This window comes from Ascaphus truei, unplaced genomic scaffold (genome assembly GCF_040206685.1).
Source record: "Ascaphus truei isolate aAscTru1 unplaced genomic scaffold, aAscTru1.hap1 HAP1_SCAFFOLD_446, whole genome shotgun sequence".
Lineage (NCBI taxonomy): Eukaryota > Metazoa > Chordata > Amphibia > Anura > Ascaphidae > Ascaphus > Ascaphus truei.
Window position 1 is genome coordinate 269,220 of NW_027456777.1, and position 26,646 is coordinate 295,865.

At 47.6% G+C, this 26,646-nt stretch overlaps 1 protein-coding gene across 1 annotated transcript in view; it reads right to left on the reverse strand.

Annotated features, from left to right (window-relative positions):
* The window catches only part of LOC142484862 (uncharacterized), a 55,643-nt gene extending 32,385 nt beyond the window's left edge, over window positions 1-23,258 (reverse strand). The window contains exons 1-5 of the mRNA XM_075584093.1: window positions 22,993-23,258; window positions 16,951-17,215; window positions 16,551-16,664; window positions 16,062-16,175; window positions 12,540-12,653 (exon numbers count right to left, since the gene is read on the reverse strand). Of these exons, the coding sequence (XP_075440208.1) occupies window positions 12,540-12,653; window positions 16,062-16,175; window positions 16,551-16,664; window positions 16,951-16,969 (361 nt within the window). The 5' untranslated portion in view covers window positions 16,970-17,215; window positions 22,993-23,258. The remainder of the gene's footprint in view (window positions 1-12,539; window positions 12,654-16,061; window positions 16,176-16,550; window positions 16,665-16,950; window positions 17,216-22,992) is intronic.
* Between the last annotated feature and the right edge of the window lie 3,388 nt (window positions 23,259-26,646).

The following is a 26,646-nucleotide window of genomic DNA, read 5'->3' on the forward strand; positions in this document are numbered from 1 at the left end:
TTTTTCCTACCCGCTGCTATGTTAATCAGGACCCCTCGCATTGTGGCCTTGTGAGCCTCCCACAAGGTGACGTGGGACTCCACACTGCCGGTGTTGGTTTTAAAGAATTGTGAGATCTCATCTTTTATTTTTTGCGCGACCTCTGGGTTCTTGAGTAAAAACTCATTTAGTTTCCAATTTGCTCCCGGACAAGCCAGTTTAATCTGGGAGCACCTCAGCTCAATTGGTGCGTGATCTGACCATGAAATATCATGGATTCCTGAATAGGTGATCTGAGGGACCAATCTAGTTGACACCAAAAAGTAGTCGATCCTACTGTAGCTGTCATGTGGGTGTGAATAGAATGTGTAACTTCGTTCCCCAGGGTGTTGTTCCCTCCATATGTCCACCAGTTGATTATCTCTGATCCCCTGTCGGGGAGCTGTCACCCCTTCAGTTCTGTCTCTATGTCCCGTCTGTGTTCTGTCCATGCTCGGATCTAATCGTTTGTTAAAGTCCCCTGCAAGCACTATACTTGCTTCTGCCACCCTATTCAGTAGTGCAAAGAAAGATCGGAAGAATTGTGGGTCATTCTCACATGGGCCGTAGACTGATGCCAGGGTCAAACTACTGTTCTGTATTTTCCCTATCAGGATAAGGTATCTGCCCTCTACGTCTCTTTTAACTTTATCTATTTTGAATGGGAAACTATTATGCAATAGTATAGCTACCCCTTTTTTTTCTCCCTTGCTGATGCTAGATAAAACTGTCGGTAATGGCTGTCTAAAAACCTGGGGTTATGTCTGGCCCTGAAGTGGGTTTCCTGCAGAAACAGAACACCTATCTTTTTTTTCTTATATTAAGAGAATGCTATTCTCCGCTTCTGCGGGCTGTTGAAGCCTTTCACATTTTGTAACTCCCAATTTACAGGCATTGTGATGTGTGGGTAGGACTGCTTACCACATTCTGTGCTCTGGTCTGGATGACCTCACCGGTTGGTAGCTGATTCGCCTCTGGTCCGCTTATCTCCAGCCGGTCTATTGATCGGCGCTTGTGGGGGGTCAGGACAGGAGGAGGGGGGGAGACACACACAGACACATACCAGGAAGACAAGACAACAGCAGATATAACAAACAGCATAAACAGCAGCTGTTTTGAGCTCTTTCCAGTCCTCGCGGATCTGAGCTCTTGCGCCCGGGGACTCCGTGTCCTTGACTCCAACTCTCTATTCATACTCGCAAGGCTCCAGTTCTCTAGGAGTCCCACATTCCCCGGGACTTTCCCCACTGACCACGATGTTCCCTGACCAGTGGGGTCTAGGCCCATGCCTACTATCAGGGGAGCGGGGCTGCCGCCCATCTCCCGGCGCTCGCAACCATTATTATGTCCAAAACTAAATACTCAGTGTAACTGTAATTGTGTAGTCCTAACACCCAGCTAATCTGGTGAACCCCAACTTGTAACTGTGTACCCATTTCCCGAACTCTCCAACTTGTGTAGGTTAACTGGCTTGTTGTGCTATCTACTTTTTTAATCTAGTGTTTAACTAGCTCCCCCCCTTATCTCCATGCTATTCTTACCCTTCATCCGTTCCCTCTTATTCCCTACTCCCCCCCTTCCTTTCCTTCCCCTCCCCCCCTTTCCTTTCCCTCCCCGCTAGCTATACTGCCTGGTGCTCTTTAATGTACCACCCCCTTTCTGTGTTTTCCTCCTCCCCCTCCTCTGGTGCGCGTTCTCCTGAGTCCAGTTCCCTCCCCATCATCCTCCCTCCCCCACCATCCCCCCGCATCGTAGGGCCAGGTCTCTCGGCCGAGGAGTTCGCGTACCTCTGCCTCGGGACCTCGCCGCTCCCCCTCTTCACTTCCTGGAGGATCTTCATCTTGCGTCATCTCTAGGCGCCCGGCCCCTGACTGACGTCAGTGCCTCTCGTCGCCAGTTCGGGTGGGTAGGACCGCCTCTGTCCTCCTCTCCTCCTGTGACTCCTCCTCTGCTCCCTCCCTTACCGCCCGCTGATCTCCGCAGCAGTTCTTTCGCACCCTTTGCAGAGCCGCCATGTTAGCCCGGGAAGAATCCCTGCTTCTTCCCTGGCTCCACGATCTTTCTTTAGGCAGTTTTGCGAGGCGCCATCTTTCTCCATTGTGGGTATTATCTTCTCGGATTGTAACCTTGCAGTTTCTCGGAGGGGTACCCCAATTACGTTCTTGTAGATGGCCAACTTGGAACAGCAAACAACTTTGAACTCTTATAACTGAGTTTATTTATTAACTTATTTGTGTGCCCAGTACCTGTGGCATCGCAAGGGGTTTTCAGGAACTCTGCACTTTCCTCCAGATGCCGCAGATTATGAGCCTTGCCGTCCTTAATCACGAGAAGCCCAAACGGGAAGACCCATCTGTATCTTATTCCCTTATCCCGCAGCACTTTCGTCAGGGGTTTAAGGGAACGTCTTTTATTTAGTGTAGTGGGGGAGATGTCCTGAAATACCGACAATCTCACGCCATCGAATTGGAGTGCAGGGCACGCCCTTGTGATTCTGCATAACTCATCTTTTATTTTAAAATAGTGTATTTGCAGGATCACGTCCCGCGGGGGGTTGTTTGGGAGAGGCTTCGCCCCCAAGGCACGATGACATCTGTCCAGCTGGAGCTCTGAAGGGGACTTATCTGGCAGCAGGGACTCCCTCCACCTCCCCACGAAGTCCTCAACGTCCAGGACCTCCTCAGGTATGCCTCTCAGCCTTAAGTTGTTTCTTCTGACCTATTTTCTCCATCTTCCTGTTTATCCTCCAAATCCAACAGTCTTTGCTTTATTTGTGCAAGTTCTTGTCCCGTGTGCTGATGACATTCCATAGAGATATCCATCTTTTGCTCTAGTTCGTGTGTGCGTTCCCCTATACCCTGGATGTCTTTGCGCAGCCCATCCATTTCGCTGCGGAAAAAGTCCTTTATGTCCCTCAGAAATTTCGACATGTCCTTCCGCAGGACTGGCTGCATTTCTGCTTCTTCTTCTGGGTCTCCCCGACCTTGCGTGGAGTCCGTATCGGAGCTCCCGGCCGCCGACATAGCTGTCTCTTCTCTGTGTTTCGCCTGGTCTGTATGCCAGAAGTAAGATCTCAGGTCTATCGATTTTCTTTTTGTGCTCTTTGTGTTAGCTATCGTTATTGGCATCGCAGCCACTCCTGCGCTTCTTGGGGTGTACTTTGTGCTGTTTTTGGCCGGGTGTTTATTGTATTTATTTATTTAATTGCGCCGGGAACTGGCGGAGCCTTCAAACTAAGCCGCCATTCCCTGATCAGTCGCGCATGCGCCTTTCAATTGACTCTTTAAGGTCTTCCTCCAAGGTGAGTACTTCCCAATGTTTCTGGATTGAGCGGATTTGATCTATGCCGTGTAATAAACAGCGGATTGGACCCTTCGGGAGTGTCCTGGTCTCTCCTTGATTTAAACCCCCTGCCTAGAACCAGTCAAACCATAAGACAGTAACTCAGCATGAGTACAGAGTTTGGCATTCATGTAAGCCTCCTCTGTATCCCCGTAAGCCTCCTCTGTATCCCCTGTTCTGCAGCCCCTGACAGAAAATCTGTTTGCCAATTCGGTGGCCTGTTGATCAAAAGAATCCTCGTTAGAGCAAAGCCGCCTTAGGCGGAGGAATTGGCCCTTGGGTATACCACGGATGAGTGACCTGGGGCGATTGCTATCCGCTTTAAGAAAGGTATTCCTGGAATTTTGTTTCCTATAAATGTCAGTCTGTATTTCTCCTGTAATGCCAATAAATAAAGTGATATCTAAATAATGTGATGAATATGTTGCTCATAAGTAAAGTTAAGATTCAACATATTGGAATTAAGTGGATTAATGAAAGTGTCCAGTGAATGTGAATCCCCTTCCCAAATCATAATCAGGTCATCAATATAACGCTTGTAAAAAATATGATGCCGAAAAGGATTAGAATCCCCAAAAATAAATGTGGATCCCCAGTGTAAGGTTAAAAATTGTATATGTCAGTTTTGTTCCCATCAGGGACTGAAAAGGTTAAAGCAATGTGTGTCAGCTTCATTCTACTCAGGGACTTAAATAGTTACATATTTTAGTCTCCGTTAAGTTTTAGATCAGCTGGCTCAACATGTCATCGACACAAGAAGCAGGACCACCAAAGCCTTATATGACCCCATGAAATAGCAGTTGCTCAGCAGTAAAATGTTTAAGTAAAGGCATTTTTAAAGGTTACATGTAAATTTAGATGTGTGATGTATATGTGGGAACTCAATTTGTAACAGATGTAATGAACTTCTTAGATTGTAAGCTCTTCGGGGCAGGGTTTTCCTTTCCTATTGTCTGATTTCTGCTGCACTTATTGTATTATTATAATTCCCTGTACTGTATTATTTGTGAAGCGCAGAGTCCACTTTTGGCACTATATAAATAAAGACATACAATACAACTGACAACGTTTTTTTGTCCTTGCCTTATATATAAAAGACCGCCCCATCCACATATTAAATCAGTTGTGAGAACTCAGCATCCCTGTGTTACTGCTTTCTCGCACTCCGGGCTCGTAACTATCATATCTGAGACCAAAAGAATATAGCAGGTGCCGTGATGAAAGCTCCCCGGGTCGAGTAAGGTTACCTGCCCTAGGTACCTGGTAGATTGGACCTAACACCCAGAGACCAATAAAAAGATTAGCATACGACGGGGCAAAGGAGGTACCCATATCCGTACCCCGTGTCTGCAAGTAAAACTGTGCATCAAATAAAAAATAATTGTGAGTCAATAAAAATGTGATGGAATCTAAAAGAAAAGTGCAAAGTGAAATAGATAATGAGGAGGACTGAAGGAAAAATTGAGTAGCTTTAAAACCCTGGTCATGATCAATGAAGTATAACGACATAACGTCCATCGTAACTCATCTATAGTTCTTATGCCATTTAACAGCTTTTTTAGCACATAACAGATCTGTAGGAGTTTCTCAAAAAGGACGGTAAATGTTTAACTATCGGTTGTAACACACCATCAACATATCGCGACAAACCATGTCCCAAAGACCCAATGCTAGCCACAATGGGCCGCCTTACTCTTTAATCTCCAGGACAACCACTTGGAAACCTGGCAACAAGAAAAGGGAAATCCATCATGTAAAGCTGGGAGTGGGGGGCTTCTTGTGATTTCACCTCCTCTGATATTGGTATAATATAATACATCTTGTAAAGAAATGTATTACTAGCCCTTCTGGCAGAAAATGAATTAGGGCTGAAGATATATTATCTTCTTACCTGCTGGTGGTCATGTGATAGAAAACGAAAAAGGCGCTCCAAGGAGGAGGTGATGACAATAAATGTGCTAAATAATCTTAACTTAATAAAGTGAAAAACGTGATAAATACTGTGACTTAGTCCCAGGATATTAGGCAGCTTTCTGCCCGATTTAGGTCAGAAAGTGCAGGAATAGTGCAAAAGGATCCATCCCATAGCTTCACATTTACGCAGGCTGGTGGATGGAAAGTCCAGGCCACAGTTTACAATGGGTCTTGTTCTCCCTCACCTGCTCTCCTAATTACAGAAACAGGTATATATGGCAGCTAGCCGTGCTGCTTCATTCTCTCTTCTAGAGCCTGGGAGAACGCTGCTCCCCTATCCAGTTCGGGTAGGATGCCCCTATCATCACTTCACTGTCTGGAAGAATTGCCTGGACTCTTGGGACGATGTCCCCATCTATCAGTTTAGACATAGCTTAAGACTGGATATTATTGTGTATCTAGTGACCCTAAATGAGAGGGTATTGTTTAAGCTGGGATACCAGGTTAGTTGGCCCAGCAACCGTTAGAGAGGCTGATACTACTGTATAGTTAGATTCCTAAAAAAGAGAGATAGGTGTTACTTTTATGGTTTCTTTTGTTTCTTAAAGTGACGGTGTTTGAAAAGTTTAGTGTCACTTATTTATTTATAAAACATTTTACCAGGAATTATAGGCTAAAGCAGTAAAATTCAGGGCATTATTAAAAACCCTGCTCTCTGATTGGTTAAAATTCCGGGCATTATCCAATCAGTAATGCCCTGAATTTTAGCAGCTTCCAAAGTGCAGTTTTCAATCTGTTTATTTCCAGCCAATCAGCTTTCAGAACAGCTGAGACAGGGCAGGGGATTGGTTTGAATTAAGTAACAGCTCTGAGACAGGGCAGGGGATTGGTCAAAAAGTATCAGCCATGGTTTGACTCCTTCCCCTCCCTAGCTGACTGAGATTTTCTGAGCAGATTCAGTTGAATTTGGGGGGGGGGGGGGAGGAGGGACTGCAAAGAAGTAAGTGGCTGTCTGCAGTTTGTTTGTGGCTGCAGTTTGTGTGTGTGTGCTGTTGTGTTGTATATCTGTGTAGAGGTGCTGTGTGTGTGTATAGAGCTCCAGGGTGTGTGTGTCAGTAGCAGTTTGTGTGTTGTGTGAAGAGGTGCTGTGTATAGAGGTGTTGTGTTGTGTGTAGAGGTACTGTGTTGTGTGTAGAGGTGCTGCGTATAGAGGTGCTGTGTGTGTGTGCGTGTGTGTAGAGGTGCTGTTTTGTGTATAGAGGTGCAGTGTGTGTATAGGTGCTGTGTGGTGCGTAGAGGTGGGGGGAGAGTGCAAAGTTTAGTAAGTGGCTGCATTTTTGATTGTGGCTGCAGTGTGTGTGTTGTGCTGTTGTATGTGTAGCAGCAGTTTGTGTGTGTGTAGAGCTACTGTTTGTGTGTGTGTGTGTGTGTGTGTGTGTGTGTGTGTGTGTATGTATGTAGAGCTCCAGTGTGTGTGTGTCAGTAGCAGTGTTTATGGGTGTAGCATGTGTGTGTAGCAGCAGAGTTTGTGTGTGTAGAGCTGCTGTGTTGTGAGTGTAGAGGATGTGCTGTGTTGTGTGTCTAGAGCTCCAGTGTGTGTGTAGAGCTGCTGAGTGTGTAGAGGTACTGTGTTGTGTGTGTGTGTGTGTGAGTAGCAGCAGTTTGTGTGTGAGCTGGTGTGTGTGTGTTTGTACACAGAGGGGGCGGCAGTGTGTGGCTATAGATATCTGCAGTGTAAGCGTATATAGAGGTGGTTTCATGTATTTACCATTTTAATTTTAATAAAAAAATCTATTTAACTATACAAAAGTGTCTATTATTTATGAAAAAAGTCTACATTTAGCCTATAATAGTAATAATCCCCAAAGAACAGGGCATTACTGGCCAATAATGCCCTGGCTGGGTTAAAGTCCCTCGGCTTCGCCTCGGGCCTTCAACTCTTCCAGCCAGGGCATTATTGGCCAGTAATGCCCTGTTCTTCAGGGGATTATTACTTAAGTAATACATTGAGAGTTACCTCTCGTTTTCAAGTATGTCCTGGGCATAGAGTTAAGACACTGATATGAGTAAACCGCTGAAGGTTAATGGCTGAGCGCCTCCAACATGTATCTATTGAATCTGCAGTCCCCTACTGGGACGAAATAAAACAGGCAGAGGCCTGGAGTTATGCACTATACTGCTACCTCGTATTCTTGTGTTTTTTCTAAATAAACCCTAGAAGACTGTGTCGGTAAGAGCCCAGACAGATGTCAGCGCTACGCAAGGGTGGCGTTTGTCACTTATGGTGGAGAATGTGGGTCGACACTTGTGACGAGGGAGGGGGGCTGGCCCGGTAATAAAGGGGTTACACCCCAGCTGGCCACCCTTACCATCATGTGGGAGGCGAGGGGTTAACTGTAATAATGCTTTTATGTGTTTTTATTCCCCTGCCTCAGTACAATATGTGTTCCCCCCTTTGGTTGTATGTATTTCACTGGTTACATGTGTTTCTACCCCTACAGTGTAGGCACCAAGCACATACACTGGGATCAGGTCGGGAGGGAAAGGGTTAATTGTGTTTGCATGTTTATGGCCCTTTGTTCCCCTTCCTGCCTTTTTAATCCCCATTTGCAGCCCTGTCCCATAGGTCGCCATTGGAGCTCCATGAAAGTCTATGGAGATTTGAAGGTTTTTGGCCCTATATCAAGAAAGACCAGCAGATGGTGCCCGAGAGGAGGAGCGGCGCTTCCCCATTGAAATAAACGGCGTAATGCATTTCAATGGGAAATACCTTGAGTCCGCTCCCCAGGAACTGAGTTGGCTGCCGGCCAAACCGCAGTATCCGAAAATATTTACAACCTCAAAGAAAGAGCTTTGATCCATAAATTACTATGGGAACTTGTTCACGGTCAAGTTCAAACATAATAAAATTGTAACTTTGGTTCTTGGGGCAGCTAGCGGTCCAATTCTTTTTGCCCCTAGCTCATGGGAACCCCCTTACTCGACCCCAACCGGGACCGACGGGCAATGGCCACGAGAAAGGGTCGCAGCCGCCACGAGGGTCGCCGACATTGACCACAATGGCGGAGAAAAGCCACTAGGTTTTAAAACGCGAAGTGCAAAAGTGTAAAAACCATTATCTCCGGTTCGGTAAGGACTAGAGGGCTGGGATCTGGCCACCATGCAGTCACCGCTCCGGCATGATTGCATGGCGATTTCCAGCCCTCTCTGATCAAACGAACGGAGTTTGGTTAACTGTTTAAAATTGTGTTTCTGCCATTGACTCCAATGGCGGAGAAATGCAATCTGTGCAACATGCGGTTTTAAAATCCATTATTGTATCTCCGGTTCGGTGGGTCACAGCAAGCTGAAACTTGGCCACCATGGCGAGTCCCCTCCGGCATGAGGACATGGCAAGTTTTAGACCAAAAGGCAGACTTTTAGTCGCCAGCTTATTAGAGTGGGGTGCTGAAAATGGGTCTCTGGCCAGAGTGATGTGCGCAGGTACCAAAGTGCTTTCCACATTAGCAAAAGGTAATTGGGTCCAGATAATTGTCATCCAGTACCCGAGTCCCAATGTTAGGGTGTGATGGGTGAGGGGTGCCAAGCGAGTTATAAAGGGGTCATCCCCATTAGGCACCCCCTCCCACTGTCTGGGAAGTGAGGGGTTAACCTTAAATGTACCGATAATACATATGTTCCCCTTCTTCTTAACCAAAAGGTATGTCCCCTTGGTTATCCGGTTCCCACATTTAAAGGGATTTCATGTATTCTTATTCCCCTGACTCATGGTTAAATGGGTTCCAATTGCTAGATGTATATGTTGGTACAATTATTGGTGTTTGTACCTGTACAGTGTATGCACCAACCACATCAGGCCGGGAGGGAAAGTGTTAATTGCATTTGCAGGTTTATGGCCCTTTGACCCCTTTCCCGCCTTTTCAGGATCCATTTTGTAGCCTGTCCATAGGCCGCCATTGAAGCCCCATGCAAGTTAATGGAAATTTCAGTGGTTTGGGCCCGATATCATAGAAGACCTGCAGGTGGTGCCCGAGAGGAGCGGAGCTTCCCCATTGAAAGTGACTGGAGTAATGTATTTCAATGGGATTCCTCAAAGCCGACTTCCAGGAACGAGCTGGCAGCCAGCCAGACCGCAAAACCGCAGAAGCGGATACAATGTCAATGAGGAGCTTTTATCACACAATTGGCGTGGGAACATAGCTTCGGTCAAGTTCACCACCAATTAGCGTGGGAAACTTTTGTTCTAGGGCATTCCGAAATAAAATTATTTTTGCCCCTAGGAACCCCCTCAGTCGACCCCAATCGGGTCCGACAATTAATAGCGACGAGAAAGGGTCGCGCCGGCCATGAGAGTCCTACCGTTGACCGCAATGGTGGAGGGAAGCCGCGTGGCTTTTAAACACCAAGTATGAAACAGTGTAAACTGAAAACCTATAACTCCGGTTCCGTGGGGACCAGAGAGCTGGGATTTGGCCAGAATATAATCACTGTTCCGGCATGACTGCAATTTCCAGCCCTCTCCCCTCAACCAAACGGAGTAGGGTTAACTGTGAAAAGTGCGAGTTGCCCATTGAGTCCAATAGTAGCGGAGGCCCTATTGATTCCAATGGAGGTAGAAGCCGCAAGGTAAACAGCCAAGTTAAAAACTGAAAAAAACTGAAGTCCATAACTCCGGTTCTGTGCGGAATAGAGAGCTGGGATTTGGCCACCACGTAATCCTCGTTCCGGAATGACTGCATGGCAAATACCGACCATCTCTGAGCAACAGGACGGAGTCAGGTTAATTGTTTAGTTTGGGTTTCTGCCATTTACATCAATGGCAGAGAAATGCAATTTCTGTAAATGTGCATTTAAAGTGTATTTCTGTAACTCCGGTTCGTTGGGTCCCAGCTGAAAATTGGCCACCATGTAGAATCCTCTCCGGCATGGGGATCTGGCAATTTGTAGCCCGCTCGGCCCAGCCGAACGGATTATTTTAATATAAATATAATTGTGGAAATGTACTGTATTTGGTGTCTGGCATAAAGCCCGGGAAGGATACTGGCTCTGCAGTATGTTAATGTTTAGGGGGAAACTGTAGGTCTACAACAGGCCCCCTGGTCAAAGGCTCCCCCACCCTGATTGTATATGCTGGGGCAGAGTAGAGCAGGACCTGAGTTGTTCTGTAGGTGTTATAAATCACACCTTCAGACAAAGGTTTTCCTGCCCAAAGCAGACTAGGGGACGCCGGTCTGTTGGGAAGAGGGCTAGGGTAATGAGACCCTGATTACAATAATGCCAACCCCTGGGGGCAGGTATTCCCTTGCGTCCCACGTGAGGGGGCAAAGGGTAATTGGGTAGAGGTAATTGATAACCAATACCTGGCACCCAATGCTATGGTATAGGGGTCAAGTCCTATATAACTGATTGTAAGCTCTATGCCCATTGTCTTCGATCATGTCTTTGTTTTTTATCCTGTGTTGAATGAATTGCTAATCCAGATCCAGATTACTTCATTGCCCCATCTAACGTAAGTGTCCATATTCTCTATGTTATTTGTATAATCTTGTGTGTTCACCTTTTTCAAGGAATAAACTTAATTTATCATATCTTAGCCGTATGCGATTCAACCCAGTGATATTTTTATTTGTGTGTATTATTATAACACTGAACAAGCTACCGTCACATAGGGATAGAGCCCAAACCACATATAAACGATGGTAAGCTGTATGCCCAGTGTTCTTCGTGATTCTACCTGAATGATACCTGATGAACTGCTAACCTGAATCCTGGTTATTTCATTGGCCCTTCTCTAAGTAGGTGTCTATATTCCGTTTGTTATTTGTCCAACATTGTGTGTCCACCTGTCTTTTAAGGAATAAAATCTCTTTATCTATTTATTATTACAGTCGTATTCAATTCAACCCAGTTTATTTGGTGTATATTATAACCTTGTGGCTACAACATTAATCTCAGTGGGTTTGCAAATAAATGCGGAGGTTTAAAATGGCCGCCAAGCCAAAGTAAAGTACAGACTGAGTAAAGTCTGTCCTACTGTGTATGACTACCAGTTCTGCATACAGCATAGACAGGGAAGTGTGTGAAAAGTATTGACGCAATAGCACCCCCAGAGGTCAGGGTGAAGAATACACCTGAAAGTGGAAAAATGGAGGAAAAAATGTGTTCAATGCGTCATGTGTCTGACCACATAAAGTTGTGTCCTGTCAGGAATGAGCGTCTGAGTACCCAGTGTGTCCCCGCAGAGCAGTATGAGAGGGAGCACGAGAGGGTCCAGAAACTGAAGACTGAGCCAGAAGAGCAGAGACGCTGCTCCATCCCCAACAGTCAGGAAGACCAGGAGAAAGAAACCTGGGAAAGACAAGCTGATGGGACCCTAGCAACGAGATTTGTAGAGGCCCTAGACGTAATGAAGGCAGAGTTGCTAAACGTAATGAGGGATGCGTTCATGCACACTGAGAGCCAGCGCCAGGAAGAGATGGAGGCTCTGAGAGCAGAATTGCGAGATGTACGCAAGGAAAATAATTCTCTCACAAGTGGACTAAACGTATTGAAAAGGGAGAAAAGCATTCAAATTATTCAGAAGCACTGCAAAGCTCTTATCCAAAAGAAGAAGGGAAAGAGAAAATGATCGGCGTATACGCGCCTCAACTATCGTCCTACAGGCTGCCTACAGAGGGATGAAAACTGGTCAGTTTAATCATCTAGTTCTCCCTCGCCTGCTATCCTAATAAAGGAACAGGTATGTATGGCAGCTAGGTTTGCTGTTTAATTTTTTCTCCTAGAGCCCGGAGGCTGGGGGCACGCTGCTACGCTGTATGCAGTACAGGGAGGACGCCCCCATCATGACTTTTACAGTCCGGAAGAATTGTCGGGACTCTTGGGACACTGTCCCCCATCTATCAGTTAAGCTATGTCTAAAGACTGTGGCTATTAATGCGTATCTAATGACCCTAAATGAGAGGGTATTGTTAAGCTGGGGAACCAGGTTAGTTAGGGAAGGGTCCCTTGAATTTGTTTTAAAAAAATGCGTTATATCGTATCTATTGATGGTCAGACGCCCATAACTCTGCATTTCCAACCTTTATACGTGTCTGAGAGCCATATTGCACTTCTAACTGTGCTGCATGTGGCTTGTCCCAGAACACCCAGCAGGCCTGGGGACTTCCTAGGAGAGGCAATTAACCATGAATATTCACTAAATCTGACCATGTGTCTTGTAACAAGATAACACCCCTTTGTGCAGACAAAGGGGAAAAGGTACTTACCAGAGACAGGAAATGGAACAGTTTCACTCTTTATTGGGGTCAGATGTTCCTCAGTGTTCGGTTCTTCCTTCTCTGACTTAATCTTTAACCTCTCCGGTACATCCACTGGGAAACCTGGCAATAAGAAAAGGGAAACCCATCATGTAAAGCTGGGAGTGGGGGCGCTTCTTGTGATATCAGTATACAGAAATACTCTATATTGATTCCTATGGGGGAGGGGTGAAGGGATTGATTTTACTTTGTTATTAACCCTTTGAGTGCTGAAGATGTTTTTACCCCCGAGTGCTGAAATATTTGAGCTACCTATGTTCAAACCTCAATAACAATAATATTCCCAATGTAACCTTAGACAATTTTTTATTTATTTATTTTTATTAGAAATGTATTACTAGCTTTTTTGGCAGAACATGACAGAGGTGAAGATATATTATCTTCTTACCTGCTGATGGTTCTTTTTTTTTAACTTGAAATTTTTATTGGTATAAAGTACAGGAACAGTTAATATCACAGCAGGTACAAATGCAAATAAAGTGAATTATAAATGCGAGTGCATTTATATAATAATAAAAGAATGACAGTACATTGCGTTATGAATTTTTGGTAACAGGACAACACAAGACAAGACTAACCGAGACATCACCCGGCCCTCGGTAGATCGACTACTTTCATATTCATAGTTTAAGTATAGCGTGCTGCCGGGTGAGGAGGGGTGGGAGTGACAGGGGGAGGGAGAGGGTACTTCCTGCCTATAGCTGCGGGAGGGAAACTCCAGATACAGTTATATTTGGGGCTTCTAGACCACATCCTGGGTAGGTAAGTTTCAGATTCTTTTCTGCCTGGGACCTCTCATGTCCTATTGTTCATGTTAACAGTGAGCTTTGTGTAGGGATGATGTTGGAACAGCCAAAGGAGAATGCATCTAGAGCTATCAATGCCATATTGTGGCACGCTCCACCCCGGGGATGTCTGTTTGGGCCAGCCAGGGTATCCAGATTTTCAGATAATTGTTGCCAGTGTCATTGACCAAGCTTGTTAATTTCTCCATCTGGCAGACATGCCAAATCCGGTTCCGAATCTTGGGGATGGAGGGGATCTCATTAAGTTTCCATACTGCTGCGATCTCGCACCGGGTCGCTAGGGCATAGTGCCCGATTAATTTATTATTTGCTTTTGAGTGCCCTTCTAGTGGTCTGTTCAGGAGGAACAGCCACGGGTCGAGGGGAATCGGGAGGTCCATGATCCTCTGGGTCCAATTTCGAATTTTCTTCCCATAGGGGGCGATCCGGGACAAGACCACAGCATATGTAACAGGTCAGCCGACTCTCCGCACTGTCGAGGGCACAGCGGGGAGAGTCCCGGCACATACCTTGATAATTTTAATGGGGTGTGGTACCATCTCATTAGGACTTTATATGCATTCTCCTTTAGTGTGGTGCAGATTGAGCTTTTGGCAGCCGCTAGATAGATATCGCTCCAGTCCTCATCTTCTAGGGATTCCCCAAGGTCATTCCCACTGAGATCTGTATCTCGGGTGTCCCTGTCCGTGGACAGCAGAACCCACCACTTCTCCGTATAACTGCGATGTGAGTCCCGAAGTGTCTGATTCTGCCAGACAGAGCTTTTCAAAATTGGTCAGCGCTGAATAAGGGGCTAGTTTATGATAAAATGCTCGGACCTGGAGGTACTTTAAAAATTCAGAATGGGGGATATGCTTTTCAGACCTGATTTGCTCAAATGATTTAATTTTGTCGCCGCTGCCCTCCAAGTCTCTGAGGCGCGTATAGCCGGCCGTTTTCCAACTAGAGGTACTACTGCACTGCAGACTGGGAGCAAAGTCGTCAGGGAGTTTTTGGTGGTGAGGGAGTGATTGTTTTTTGACGTGGTCCATATTGACAGCGAGTTGGTCATAGAGGAAAGCGGCATGGCAGCACCTGCATGTGCTATTTTGGGGAGCCAAATCAAGGATTGCAGCTCTATCGGGGTACAGCTTGCCCTTTCTATTTCCACCCATCTTTTCAATGCAGGGTTGGAATGCCATTGGACAATTTGGCTTAATTGCGCCGCTTTATAGTAGGACCACAGACAAGGTACCGCTAAGCCCCCTGCTGTGGAGGGTCTTTTCATGGTCACTTTGTTTACTCTCGGTTTTTTACCTCCCCATATAAATTTGGAGATATCAGACTGAAGCGAGAGTAGGTCTTTCAGTCTCAGTGGCACCGGCAGTGTTTGGAATAGGTGTAGGATACGGGGGAGAAGGTTCATTTTGATACTTTGTAGCCTACCTATCCAAGAGATTCTCTGGGAGGACCATTTTGAGATGTCCGCTTTTAGTGATCGGAATAGGGGGGGTAGTTTGCTTTATAAATGTCTCTAACATCTTTAGTAATATGGACTCCCAAGTATTTAATCTGGTTCTGTTTCCAATTAAAATTGAAATTAAGCTTTAGTAGCTTTTCAACCTCTGTGGGGAGGCTGATATTTAGAGCTTCTGATTTAGATTGATTGATTTTGAATCCAGATATTTTAGTGAATTTGTCTAGCAGATTAAATAGATTTGGCAGAGATGTGAGGGGTCGAGAAAGTAGTAATAGAATGTCGTCAGCGTATAGAGCTGCTTTGTGGGATTGCGTGTCAATATTTACCCCAACTATATCAGGACAGCCACGGATCTGAGCTGCTAAGGGTTCCATACAAAGGGCAAACAGGAGGGGGGATAACGGGCACCCATGTCTCGTGCCACTTTTAATTTGGAATTGGGCAGATGGAAAGCCCTGGTGTATGACCTTAGCAGTAGGGCCTGAGTAAAGTGCCAGAATTGCTTCACTCACCCTTTCCCCAAATCCAAATGCCCCGAGCGTCTCTTTTAGATATGGCCAGTCGATCCTGTCGAACGCTTTTTCAGCATCCAGACTTAACATCATAATTTGTGATTTTCCACTGTGAGCCAATTCTATCAGATCGATGATTCGTCGGGTATTATCCGCTGCTTGTCTACCTTTAATAAAGCCGACTTGATCTGGATGTATCAGTCTGGGCAGGATCTGACTTAGTCTATTGGCCACCAGTTTGGCGTAGATTTTAATGTCAGTATTAATCAGGGAGATTGGTCTATAGCTTTTGCATTCCAGCGGATCTTTGCCTGATTTATGGATTAGTGATATAGACGCTCGGAGCATCTCTCCGGGGATTGGGGCTCCCGCCAATATTGCGTTAAACATTCGGAGCAGCCTTGGGGTAAGCACTTTGCGAAACTTTTTATAGTACAGCCCCGAGAAGCCATCCGGGCCCGGAGGTACTGGCAGTGGGCAGTGCTGCTCTGGAGGTACTGGCAGTGGGCAGTGCTGCTCTGGGACGTGCTGGCAGTGGGCAGTGCTGCTCTGGAGGTGCTGGCAGTGGGCAGCGCTGCTCTGGAGGTGCTGGCAGTGGGCAGTGCTGCTCTGGAGGTGCTGGCAGTGGGCAGTGTTGCTCTGGAGGTGACAAGATAACACCCCTTTGTGCAGACAAAGGGGAAAAGGTACTCACCAGAGACAGGAAATACATCTATTTCTTCCTTTATTGGGGTCAGATGTTCCTCAGTGTTAGGTTCTTCTTTCTCTGACTTAATCTCTAACCTCTCCGGTACAATAACTGGGAAACCTGGCAAAAAGAAAAGGGAAATCCATCATGTAAAGCTGGGAGTGAGGGCGCTTCTTGTGATATCAGTATACAGAAATACTCTATACTGATCCCTATGGGGGAGGGGTGAAGGGATTGATTTTACTTTATTATTAACCCTTTGACTGCTAATAAGTATTTACCCCCGAGTGCTGAAAACATTTTGGAGCTACCAATGTTCAAACCTCAATAACAATAATATCCTCAATATAACCTTAGATAAATCATTTTTTTCATTAGGACAGGTATCTTATAATTGTATGCACGCTTTAATATTATTTCCCAAAATATTGTACACATTCCAGTCCATTTTTAAACAGACTGAATACAGATAAGTGAGGATGTAAGTGTACTTACCACAAACAGGAAATGCATCTATTTCTTCCTTTATTGGGGTCAGATGTTCCTCTGTGTTCGGTTCTTCTTTCTCTGACTTAATCTCTAACCTCTCCGGTACAATCACTGGGAAACCTGGCAATAAGAAAAGGAAAACCCATCATGTAAAGCTGGGAGTGGGGGCGCTTCTTGTGCTTTCACCTCCTCTGATATTGGTATAATATAATACCTCTTGTAAAGAAATGTATTACTAGCCCTTCTGGCAGAACATGACAGAGGTGAAGATATATTATCTTCTTACCTGCTGATAGTTCTATAGGAAAATAAGATTAGTTTGGTTGTTTGACTCGCATAACTGCCAAATAATCAGATATTCCCCTCTTGCATATTCCAAAGACACTAAAATATCTCCTCTACTCACTTATCAAGCGTGGATCCATGCTGGGAGTGGACAGTGCTGCTCTGGGAGGTGCGGGCAGTGGGCAGCGCTGCTCTGGAGGTGTTGGCAGTGGGCAGTGGTCCTCTGGGAGGTGCTGGCAGTGGGCAGTGGTCCTCTGGGAGGTGCTGACAGTGGGCAGTGGTCCTCTGGGAGGTGCTGGCAGTGGGCAGTGGTCCTCTGGGAGGTGCTGGCAGTGGGCAGTGGTCCTCTGGAGGTTAATCTATATGTGTTGGGTTTTAGAATGAGCCTGTATATAAAACAGAATTGGAATGATCAGTTTTTTTGGACAAATATACAGCATTTAGTATCAGCTCTTTCATACCTAAATCATTAACCCCAAATGAGTCGGAGAAGACAGGGGCACCAAAAAACACACATGGTCCATCCGCAAACAGGCACTTAATTTCATACACTGCAAAACTTTAATGGCTCAGGATTGTGTCACAACATAACCATCCAGAAAAGTATAAAGAGAGTTGGAGATTAGCAGCCAAAAGACCAGTAAAGTCCCCATAGTGTAACATAGTAACATACTGTACAGTTCCATAGTATGAATAAAAAGCAGATACTGTACATGAGTGAGACTTTGATAAATGCTCCCGATACTCTCTCAGGTCCAGCAGTTCTGCTCCATACTGACACAGTCTCACTTTCCTATTTCATACGGTGAGAAGTGGGTAATGCAGAGGAACCAGTGCAGTAACTTCCCTCACCTTACCCCACCATAATAAATAGGGGGGTTTGATCCCGCACACCCTCATTAATTTGTTCCTCGATCACCTCCAGTTTCTCACATTCAGCACATTTGTACCTGGCAGGACATGCTTATATAAAGGAATGCCTGGGGAAACACTGACATTTTACTGACTGATTATTTATTTTCCCCTGGTCTCTCAATGTCAGCACATGACATGAGGGAATAGGCTCTGCCCATCTGAAGGTAGGACACAGACTTCTGACCTGCTCACACCCTTATCAGCCCGTCCTATAATGACGGGATCACTGCTTCCCGACCCAGATAATTTCCAGCGGAATAGTTATATTCTGATACTGAATCAAAAGCTCTATTCTCTGTGTTATATCTGTGGAACGTATCCACACGTATAATACAAGTATTGTAAACACAATAAGACAGTGTCTGTGAGTGGGGTTTATTGGCTTTGCATCTCATCCCAGGCTATGTTTAAAAGCTGTGTTTAAAGCAGCAAGCATTGGCTTAAGGGGTTTCCATGTAATAATGGACTTGACAAAAGTACACACACACACATACATACATACATATATATCCATACTTTGCAGTACCCCCCCTCACCTTGGCGGCAGTCGCGGGGGTCTGTTGAACACAACGACTGACCCGTCAGCTGGCCGCAAGAGTGGGTGCGGGCGGTTGCTGGGTGCTGGTGCGGCGGCGATCGCGTAGCCAGGTACTCCAGGTGGCTCCCATTGCAGGACGCCGCCATCTTCTTTTGCCTGGCGCATGCGCAGTGAGGGCAGTAAATGCGGAGGCCTTTGGCTAGCTCGCGCATGCGCAGTTATAGCACGTGAACCCCCACCAATCAGGAGAGGCTATGGGCAGGGACTACATGTCACATGAGCCTCAGGAGCGCCCCACATGACGCCAGGGAGCCAATAGGGCTGCAGTATATCTCTCTGCTCTCAGGGATTGATACATTTTGCGCGCAGGGAAACACGTCAGTCGGCGCCAGGAGAGTCTAGGGGAAGGAGGTGAGGGTGCAGGGGTCAGTGACCCACTGCACTAGGCCAGCAGCCCCTTAGGCCCCAGTTAGCACCTGAGCCACTCAGTAGATTGTGTTACTGCAGGGACAGGCCAGAGGTTAGGGAACCTGCCCCTTTAGCATATACAGTGCCAGTCAGGGACACAGCGGACGCTGCGCTTCCTACCCAGAGGCCTGGGATCAGGCCTACTCCGCAGGGAGAACCAGGAGGTCGTCGGACCCTTTTTGAAGATCTTTTGAACGCCCGGGTGCCGTCGCACTGGGCAGGTATTGTTACTCACGAGCACCACCTACAGAGTACTCACACATAGTGGCAGCGCTGACCACGGGACAAGGGGGTTATTCTGTGGACACGGTGTGGGGGTACACGGTAGTGGGCAAGGGGTATACACTCAGAAGTGGGAGTGAATGACATTGGGACTTATAGAGTATAAGGAATATATGCATATTCAGTAAAGGATACTTTTGTTGATTCATACCAAGTGGCTGTCATTGGTTTGAGTCCTGTGAGGGGCCCCTCCCGCCATGTCGGGATCCCTCCCAGGTGGAGGCGTTGCACCACGAGAGAGATAAATATGTACCCCAGGCTCCCCGAGCGGAGGCTTGGGCTCCTAAGGGCCACACAGGTAATATACAGCATCAGAGCGTCTGTGTTCACAGGGAACACCCGTTACACACACATATACATATACATAGGGTGACCACCCATCTCCCTTTTGCCGGGACAGTCCCGGTTTTTCGAGAGCTGTCCCGGTTTCCTGTGTGTCCCGGAAATGTCCCGGTTTTTCCTCCATGTGTTCCAGTTTTTTTTTTAGCGTCGCCGGCGGTACGCGCGAGTAAATAGCTGTTGTGCGCTGTGCGCGAGTCTGCGGAGGCGCGGAGGAGGAGACTGCAGCAGCCCGGCTGGTAAGTATTTTTTTTAATGCCCCCCCCCCCCCCCCCGGCAGTTTCCTACCTTGTTGGCCAATCCCCTGCGTCCCGGCATTAAGCCCCGCCCCCCGGCATCATCCTTCACCAAGGCCCGGCATATGGAATGGATGGAAGGGTGCCGGGGGGGGGGGGTGGGGGGGGCAGTGCCAGGGTGCCTGGGGGCGGGGGGGCAAGGCCAGGGTGCCTGGGGGCAGGGTACAGGATCAGCGTGCCTGGGGGGGTCAGGATAAGCGCGCCTGGGGGGGTCAGGATAAGCGTGCCTGGGGGCGGGGCTTCCGCTTCCTGCGGCAGAGCACACGTGGTGTGTCTCTGCCCGCTCCTGGCTCCTCTGCGCGCTGTCTCCCCCCCTCTACCCGCCCGGGGTGATATGAGGTGGGTTTTTGATCCGTTGCCTCCTGTCCTGGCGCTCTCTTCCCCTACGGTCCCCTAGGTGTGGGAGATGGGCGCGGGGGCGGGCAGTGGTGGCTGCGCGGTGTCCCCCCATTCTGCCCGGGAACCCGTGGCTGCCCGCCGGGGGAGGGGGGGCGGCAGTTTGTACCTTTGCGTCCCGGCGCTCCTATCCACCCCCCCCCCCTTTGGTGTGGGAGATAGGCGCGGGGGTGGGTGCAGGGGGAGGCGGGGAGCCGCCTGCTCGTGGCTGCCTCTGTCTGTACTCCAGTGTGTGTGTATGTGTGTACCTGTGTGTGTGTGTGTGTGTGTGTGTGTGTGTACCAGTGTGTGTGTGTGTGTACCAGTGTGTGTGTGTGTGTGTGTACCAGTGTGTGTGTACCAGTGTGTGTGTACCAGTGTGTGTGTGTACCAGTGTGTGTGTGTACCAGTGTGTGTGTGTACCAGTGTGTGTGTGTACCAGTGTGTGTGTGTACCAGTGTGTGTGTGTGTGTGTGTGTGTGTGTGTGTACCAGTGGGTGTACCAGTGTGTGTGTGTGTGTGTGTCTGTGTGTGCGCGCGCGCGTGTGTACCAGTGTGTGTGTGTGTACCCGTGTGTGTGTCTCCCTCACTCCCTCTCTCTCTCCCTCACCCACTTTCCCTCACCCTCTCTCTCTCCCGCTCAACCTCTCTCTCTCCCGCTCAACCTCTCTCTCTCCCGCTCAACCTCTCTCTCTCCCTCTCTCCCTCCCTCTCTCCCGCTCACCCTCTCCCCCTCTCTCTCTCCCGCTCACCCTCTCTCTCCCGCTCACCCTCTCTCTCTCCCGCTCACCCTCTCTCTCTCCCGCTCACCCTCTCTCTCTCCCGCTCTGTCTTTCTCACCCTCTCTGTCTCTCTCACCCTCTCTGTCTCTCTCACCCTCTCTGTCTCTCTCACCCTCTCTGTCTCTCTCACCCTCACCCTCTCTCTCACCCTCTCTCTCTCTCACCTCTCTCTCTCTCACCCTCTCTCTCTCACCCTCTCTCTCTCACCCTCTCTGTCTCTCTCACCCTCACCCTCTCTCTCACCCTCTCTCTCTCTCACCTCTCTCTCTCTCACCTCTCTCTCTCTCACCCTCTCTCTCTCACCCTCTCTCTGTCTCTCTCACCCTCCCTGTCTTATCTTAACTGCCGTATACCTACACTGAAGTAACCTACCCTTCTTTCTTCCAGATCTGACTCAAGTTTCACACGGGAGACCTCGGAAGACAGGTAGGGAACACCTCCCCTCCAGTATAATACCTTGAGGGACTGCGGATCAAGTAAGATCCCAGGCGGGATTGCGGCTTTAGAAATTGTGAAGAGGGGGCATCCTGACACTGGTTAATGGGTTCAGAATCATTCACATCTGGGTTTTTTTGTTCGATTAGTGAGGTCAACACACACACACACACACACACACACACACACACAACTATGTAACAAGGACTAATGGTAGTAGGTATAAGTGTACTACAATAGATAAACTGTTATGTAAAAAAAAAAATGTCCCGGTTTTTCATTTTCAAAATCTGGTCACCCTACATATACACACATATATATATACACACACACACACACACACACACACACACACACACACACACACACACACACACACACACACACACACACACACACACACACACACACACACATATATTCTAAGCAGAGTTATGTGAAATAATTATATAAACATGCTTAAGATGGCATTCAAAATGAGTTAGTATGTACATACCAACAGCAATTGTATGTATTTATTTATATAGCACCATTAGTGTGCATAGCGCTTCACAGTAGTAATAAACGTGACAATCATATAAATAACAAATAATACAAATAACAGATCATGGGAATAATCGCTTCACAGAGAGGGGAGAGGGAAAAGAACGAAGCACTATGTCCAGTGCTGTAAAAAACAGCCAATGAAACCACAGGGTGTACGTTCCCAATAATAAAGCTATTTAATGGATCAAAAATCAATTACAAAACACACCAACGCGTTTCGGACTTAGTCTTTTATCAAGGTGAATTCACTGTCTAAGTCCGAAACGCGTTGGTGTGTTTTGTAATTGATTTTTGATCCATTAAATAGCTTTATTATTGGGAACGTACACCCTGTGGTTTCATTGGCTGTTTTTTACAGCACTGGACATAGTGCTTCGTTCTTTTCCCTCTCCCCTCTCTGTGAAGATTCTGAAAACGGATGCACACTCAACCTGGAGGTGCTGGATCATCTAAAGGGACTTGCTGCTCATCGTGGAATCTGCTTTCCCAAGTGAGTCCGTTCCAGCTTTGCCTCAATCATATTCCAGGGATCATCAATTGGTAACTATCCTTATCTCAGTGCATTGTGGGATAGCTTATTACCTGATCCAACAGGACATTTGTATAATTACAGGTTGTTTTCCAATCAATTGCTCATTGTTACATACTATAGATTTGTCTCTGGAGCATCACACATTTTTCTATTGTTGAATAATCGCTTCAGACATAAATGTAACATTTCGGAGGAGTCCCTGCTCCGGGGAGCTTACAATCTAATTGGTGGGGAGAAGGTACAGAGACAGTAGGAGGGCGTTCAGGTAAGTGCGCCCGCAGGGGGCCAAGCTTTATGTATCGTGTATAGAGAAGCTATAGCCCATAACACACACAGGATGCTGGCCCCTGTGGTAATGAAGGAGTTAAACTCCAACCAATACTCCCTCAATCTAATTACTTTCTAACTCTATTTAATAACTTTCCCAATCTTATCCTCACTGATTCCTAATGTTAATTCCCAATGTAAAATAACCCCCATTATCTCCCAGTCCCTGTGATATAGGAGGAGTAACCCCCCCAGTGCCAGAGGCTCCCCCTCACTATCAGAGGCTCAGCCTCTCAGGCTCCTGTGTGTAAGGAAGCTCAGAACAGCACTGGGATAATGTGCACAGGTCACACAAGGGAGGGGAAGGGAGGAGGAGGAAAGCACTTACCCAATAACACAGGCTGAAGGTCTCTGTGCAGCAGGGGGTGGGCAATGTGAGGGGGACACAGGAAAAGGGACTTAGAGGCTGCAGAGCCTATTCCTCAGTGTGTCCCCCCTCAGTGCCTGAGATGTGCACTTTATCCCCCCCTCACTGTGTGTGTACTTCCTATGGAGGGTGGGGGGAGCCCCTGTGATCTCTCAGTCCTTCCCTGTGGGAGTGACCTGGATTACCCCCTCAGGATGTGGGACAGTCTGTGCTCAGGGTCAGTGTTTCCTGCCGGAATCAAACCTCACACACCAGGACATCCGGCTGCAGCAGCGGGACCATAGAGAGGGAAGAGGGGAGGCCAGAGCGTCTCTAACCAGCTCCTCCTGAGCTCATATGGAACAGTGACCCCTGGTGGGCTCCCAAGTAAGGTGCGGTGAGTGCCCCTTGGTGAGAGCTGCACGTGGTGCTGGCTGTGGGCTGGTGAGAAACATAGTGACAATCTCACCCCCATCTCCCACGGTATATAGTGCGGCCTGGTGATATACTCTGTGCCGTGTGTCTGGTGATATACTCTGTGCCCGTGTGTGTAGTGACGTCTGGTGATATACTCTGTGCCGTGTGTGTAGTGAGGTCTGGTGATATACTCTGTGCCGTGTGTGTAGTGACGTCTGGTGATATACTCTGTGCCCGTGTGTGTAGTGACGTCTGGTGATATACTCTGTGCCCGTGTGTGTAGTGAGGTCTGGTGATATACTTTGTGCCGTGTGTGTAGTGAGGTCTGGTGATATACTCTGTGCCTGTGTGTGTAGTGAGGTCTGGTGATATACTCTGTGCCGTGTGTGTAGTGAGGTCTGGTGATATACTCTGTGCCAGTGTGTGTAGTGACGTCTGGTGATATACTCTGTGCCCGTGTGTGTAGTGCGGTCTGGTGATATACTCTGTGCCCGTGTGTGTAGTGAGGTCTGGTGATATACTTTGTGCCGTGTGTGTAGTGAGGTCTGGTGATATACTCTGTGCCCGTGTGTCTGGTGGTATACTCTGTGCCCGTGTGTGTAGTGAGGTCTGGTGATATACTCTGTGCTGTGTGTGTAGTGAGGTCTGGTGATATACTCTGTGCTGTGTGTCTGGTGATATACTCTGTGCCCGTGTGTCTGGTGATATACTCTGTGCCCGTGTGTAGTGAGGTCTGGTGATATACTCTGTGCTGTGTGTGTAGTGACGTCTGGTGATATACTCTGTGCCGTGTGTATAGGGACGTCTGGTGATATACTCTGTGCCCGTGTGTGTAGTGACGTCTGGTGATATACTCTGTGCTGTGTGTGTAGTGACGTCTGGTGATATACTCTGTGCTGTGTGTGTAGTGACGTCTGGTGATATACTCTGTGCCGTGTGTGCAGTGAGGTCTGGTGATATACTCTGTGCCCGTGTGTGTAGTGACGTCTGGTGATATACTTTGTGCCGTGTGTGTAGTGAGGTCTGGTGATATACTCTGTGCCTGTGTGTGTAGTGCGGTCTGGTGATATACTCTGTGCCCGTGTGTGTAGTGCGGTCTGGTGATATACTCTGTGCCCGTGTGTGTAGTGAGGTCTGGTGATATACTTTGTGCCGTGTGTGTAGTGAGGTCTGGTGATATACTCTGTGCCCGTGTGTCTGGTGGTATACTCTGTGCCCGTGTGTGTAGTGAGGTCTGGTGATATACTCTGTGCTGTGTGTGTAGTGAGGTCTGGTGATATACTCTGTGCTGTGTGTCTGGTGATATACTCTGTGCCCGTGTGTCTGGTGATATACTCTGTGCCCGTGTGTAGTGAGGTCTGGTGATATACTCTGTGCTGTGTGTGTAGTGACGTCTGGTGATATACTCTGTGCCGTGTGTATAGGGACGTCTGGTGATATACTCTGTGCCCATGTGTGTAGTGACGTCTGGTGATATACTCTGTGCTGTGTGTGTAGTGACGTCTGGTGATATACTCTGTGCTGTGTGTGTAGTGACGTCTGGTGATATACTCTGTGCCGTGTGTGCAGTGAGGTCTGGTGATATACTCTGTGCCCGTGTGTGTAGTGACGTCTGGTGATATACTCTGTGCTGTGTGTGTAGTGAGGTCTGGTGATATACTCTGTGCCGTGTGTGTAGTGAGGTCTGGTGATATACTCTGTGCTGTGTGTGTAGTGCGGTCTGGTGATATACTCTGTGCTGTGTGTGTAGTGAGGTCTGGTGATATACTCTGTGCCTGTGTGTAGTGAGGTCTGGTGATATACTCTGTGCCCGTGTGTGTAGTGACGTCTGGTGATATACTCTGTGCCGTGTGTGTAGTGAGGTCTGGTGATATACTCTGTGCCTGTGTGTGTAGTGAGGTCTGGTGATATACTCTGTGCCCGTGTGTGTAGTGACGTCTGGTGATATACTCTGTGCCGTGTGTGTAGTGAGGTCTGGTGATATACTCTGTGCCCGTGTGTGTAGTGACGTCTGGTGATATACTCTGTGCCGTGTGTGTAGTGAGGTCTGGTGATATACTCTGTGCCCGTGTGTGTAGTGAGGTCTGGTGATATACTCTGTGCCGTGTGTGTAGTGACGTCTGGTGATATACTCTGTGCCGTGTGTGTAGTGAGGTCTGGTGATATACTCTGTGCCCGTGTGTAGTGATGTCTGGTGATATACTCTGTGCCGTGTGTGTAGTGAGGTCTGGAGATATACTCTGTGCCCGTGTGTGTAGTGACGTCTGGTGATATACTCTGTGCCCGTGTGTGTAGTGACGTCTGGTGATATACTCTGTGCTGTGTGTAGTGACGTCTGGTGATATACTCTGTGCTGTGTGTGTAGTGACGTCTGGTGATATACTCTGTGCCGTGTGTGTAGTGACGTCTGGTGATATACTCTGTGCCCGTGTGTGTAGTGACGTCTGGTGATATACTCTGTGCTGTGTGTGTAGTGACGTCTGGTGATATACTCTGTGCCCGTGTGTGTAGTGAATTCTGGTGATATACTCTGTGCTGTGTGTAGTGACGTCTGGTGATATACTCTGTGCTGTGTGTAGTGACGTCTGGTGATATACTCTGTGCTGTGTGTGTAGTGACTTCTGGTGATATACTCTGTGCTGTGTGTGTAGTGACTTCTGGTGATATACTCTGTGCCTGTGTGTGTAGTGAGGTCTGGTGATATACTCTGTGCTGTGTGTGTAGTGACGTCTGGTGATATACTCTGTGCCGTGTGTATAGGGACGTCTGGTGATATACTCTGTGCCCGTGTGTGTAGTGACGTCTGGTGATATACTCTGTGCTGTGTGTGTAGTGACGTCTGGTGATATACTCTGTGCTGTGTGTGTAGTGACGTCTGGTGATATACTCTGTGCCGTGTGTGCAGTGAGGTCTGGTGATATACTCTGTGCCCGTGTGTGTAGTGACGTCTGGTGATATACTCTGTGCTGTGTGTGTAGTGAGGTCTGGTGATATACTCTGTGCCGTGTGTGTAGTGAGGTCTGGTGATATACTCTGTGCTGTGTGTGTAGTGCGGTCTGGTGATATACTCTGTGCTGTGTGTGTAGTGAGGTCTGGTGATATACTCTGTGCCTGTGTGTAGTGAGGTCTGGTGATATACTCTGTGCCCGTGTGTGTAGTGACGTCTGGTGATATACTCTGTGCCCGTGTGTGTAGTGCGGTCTGGTGATATACTCTGTG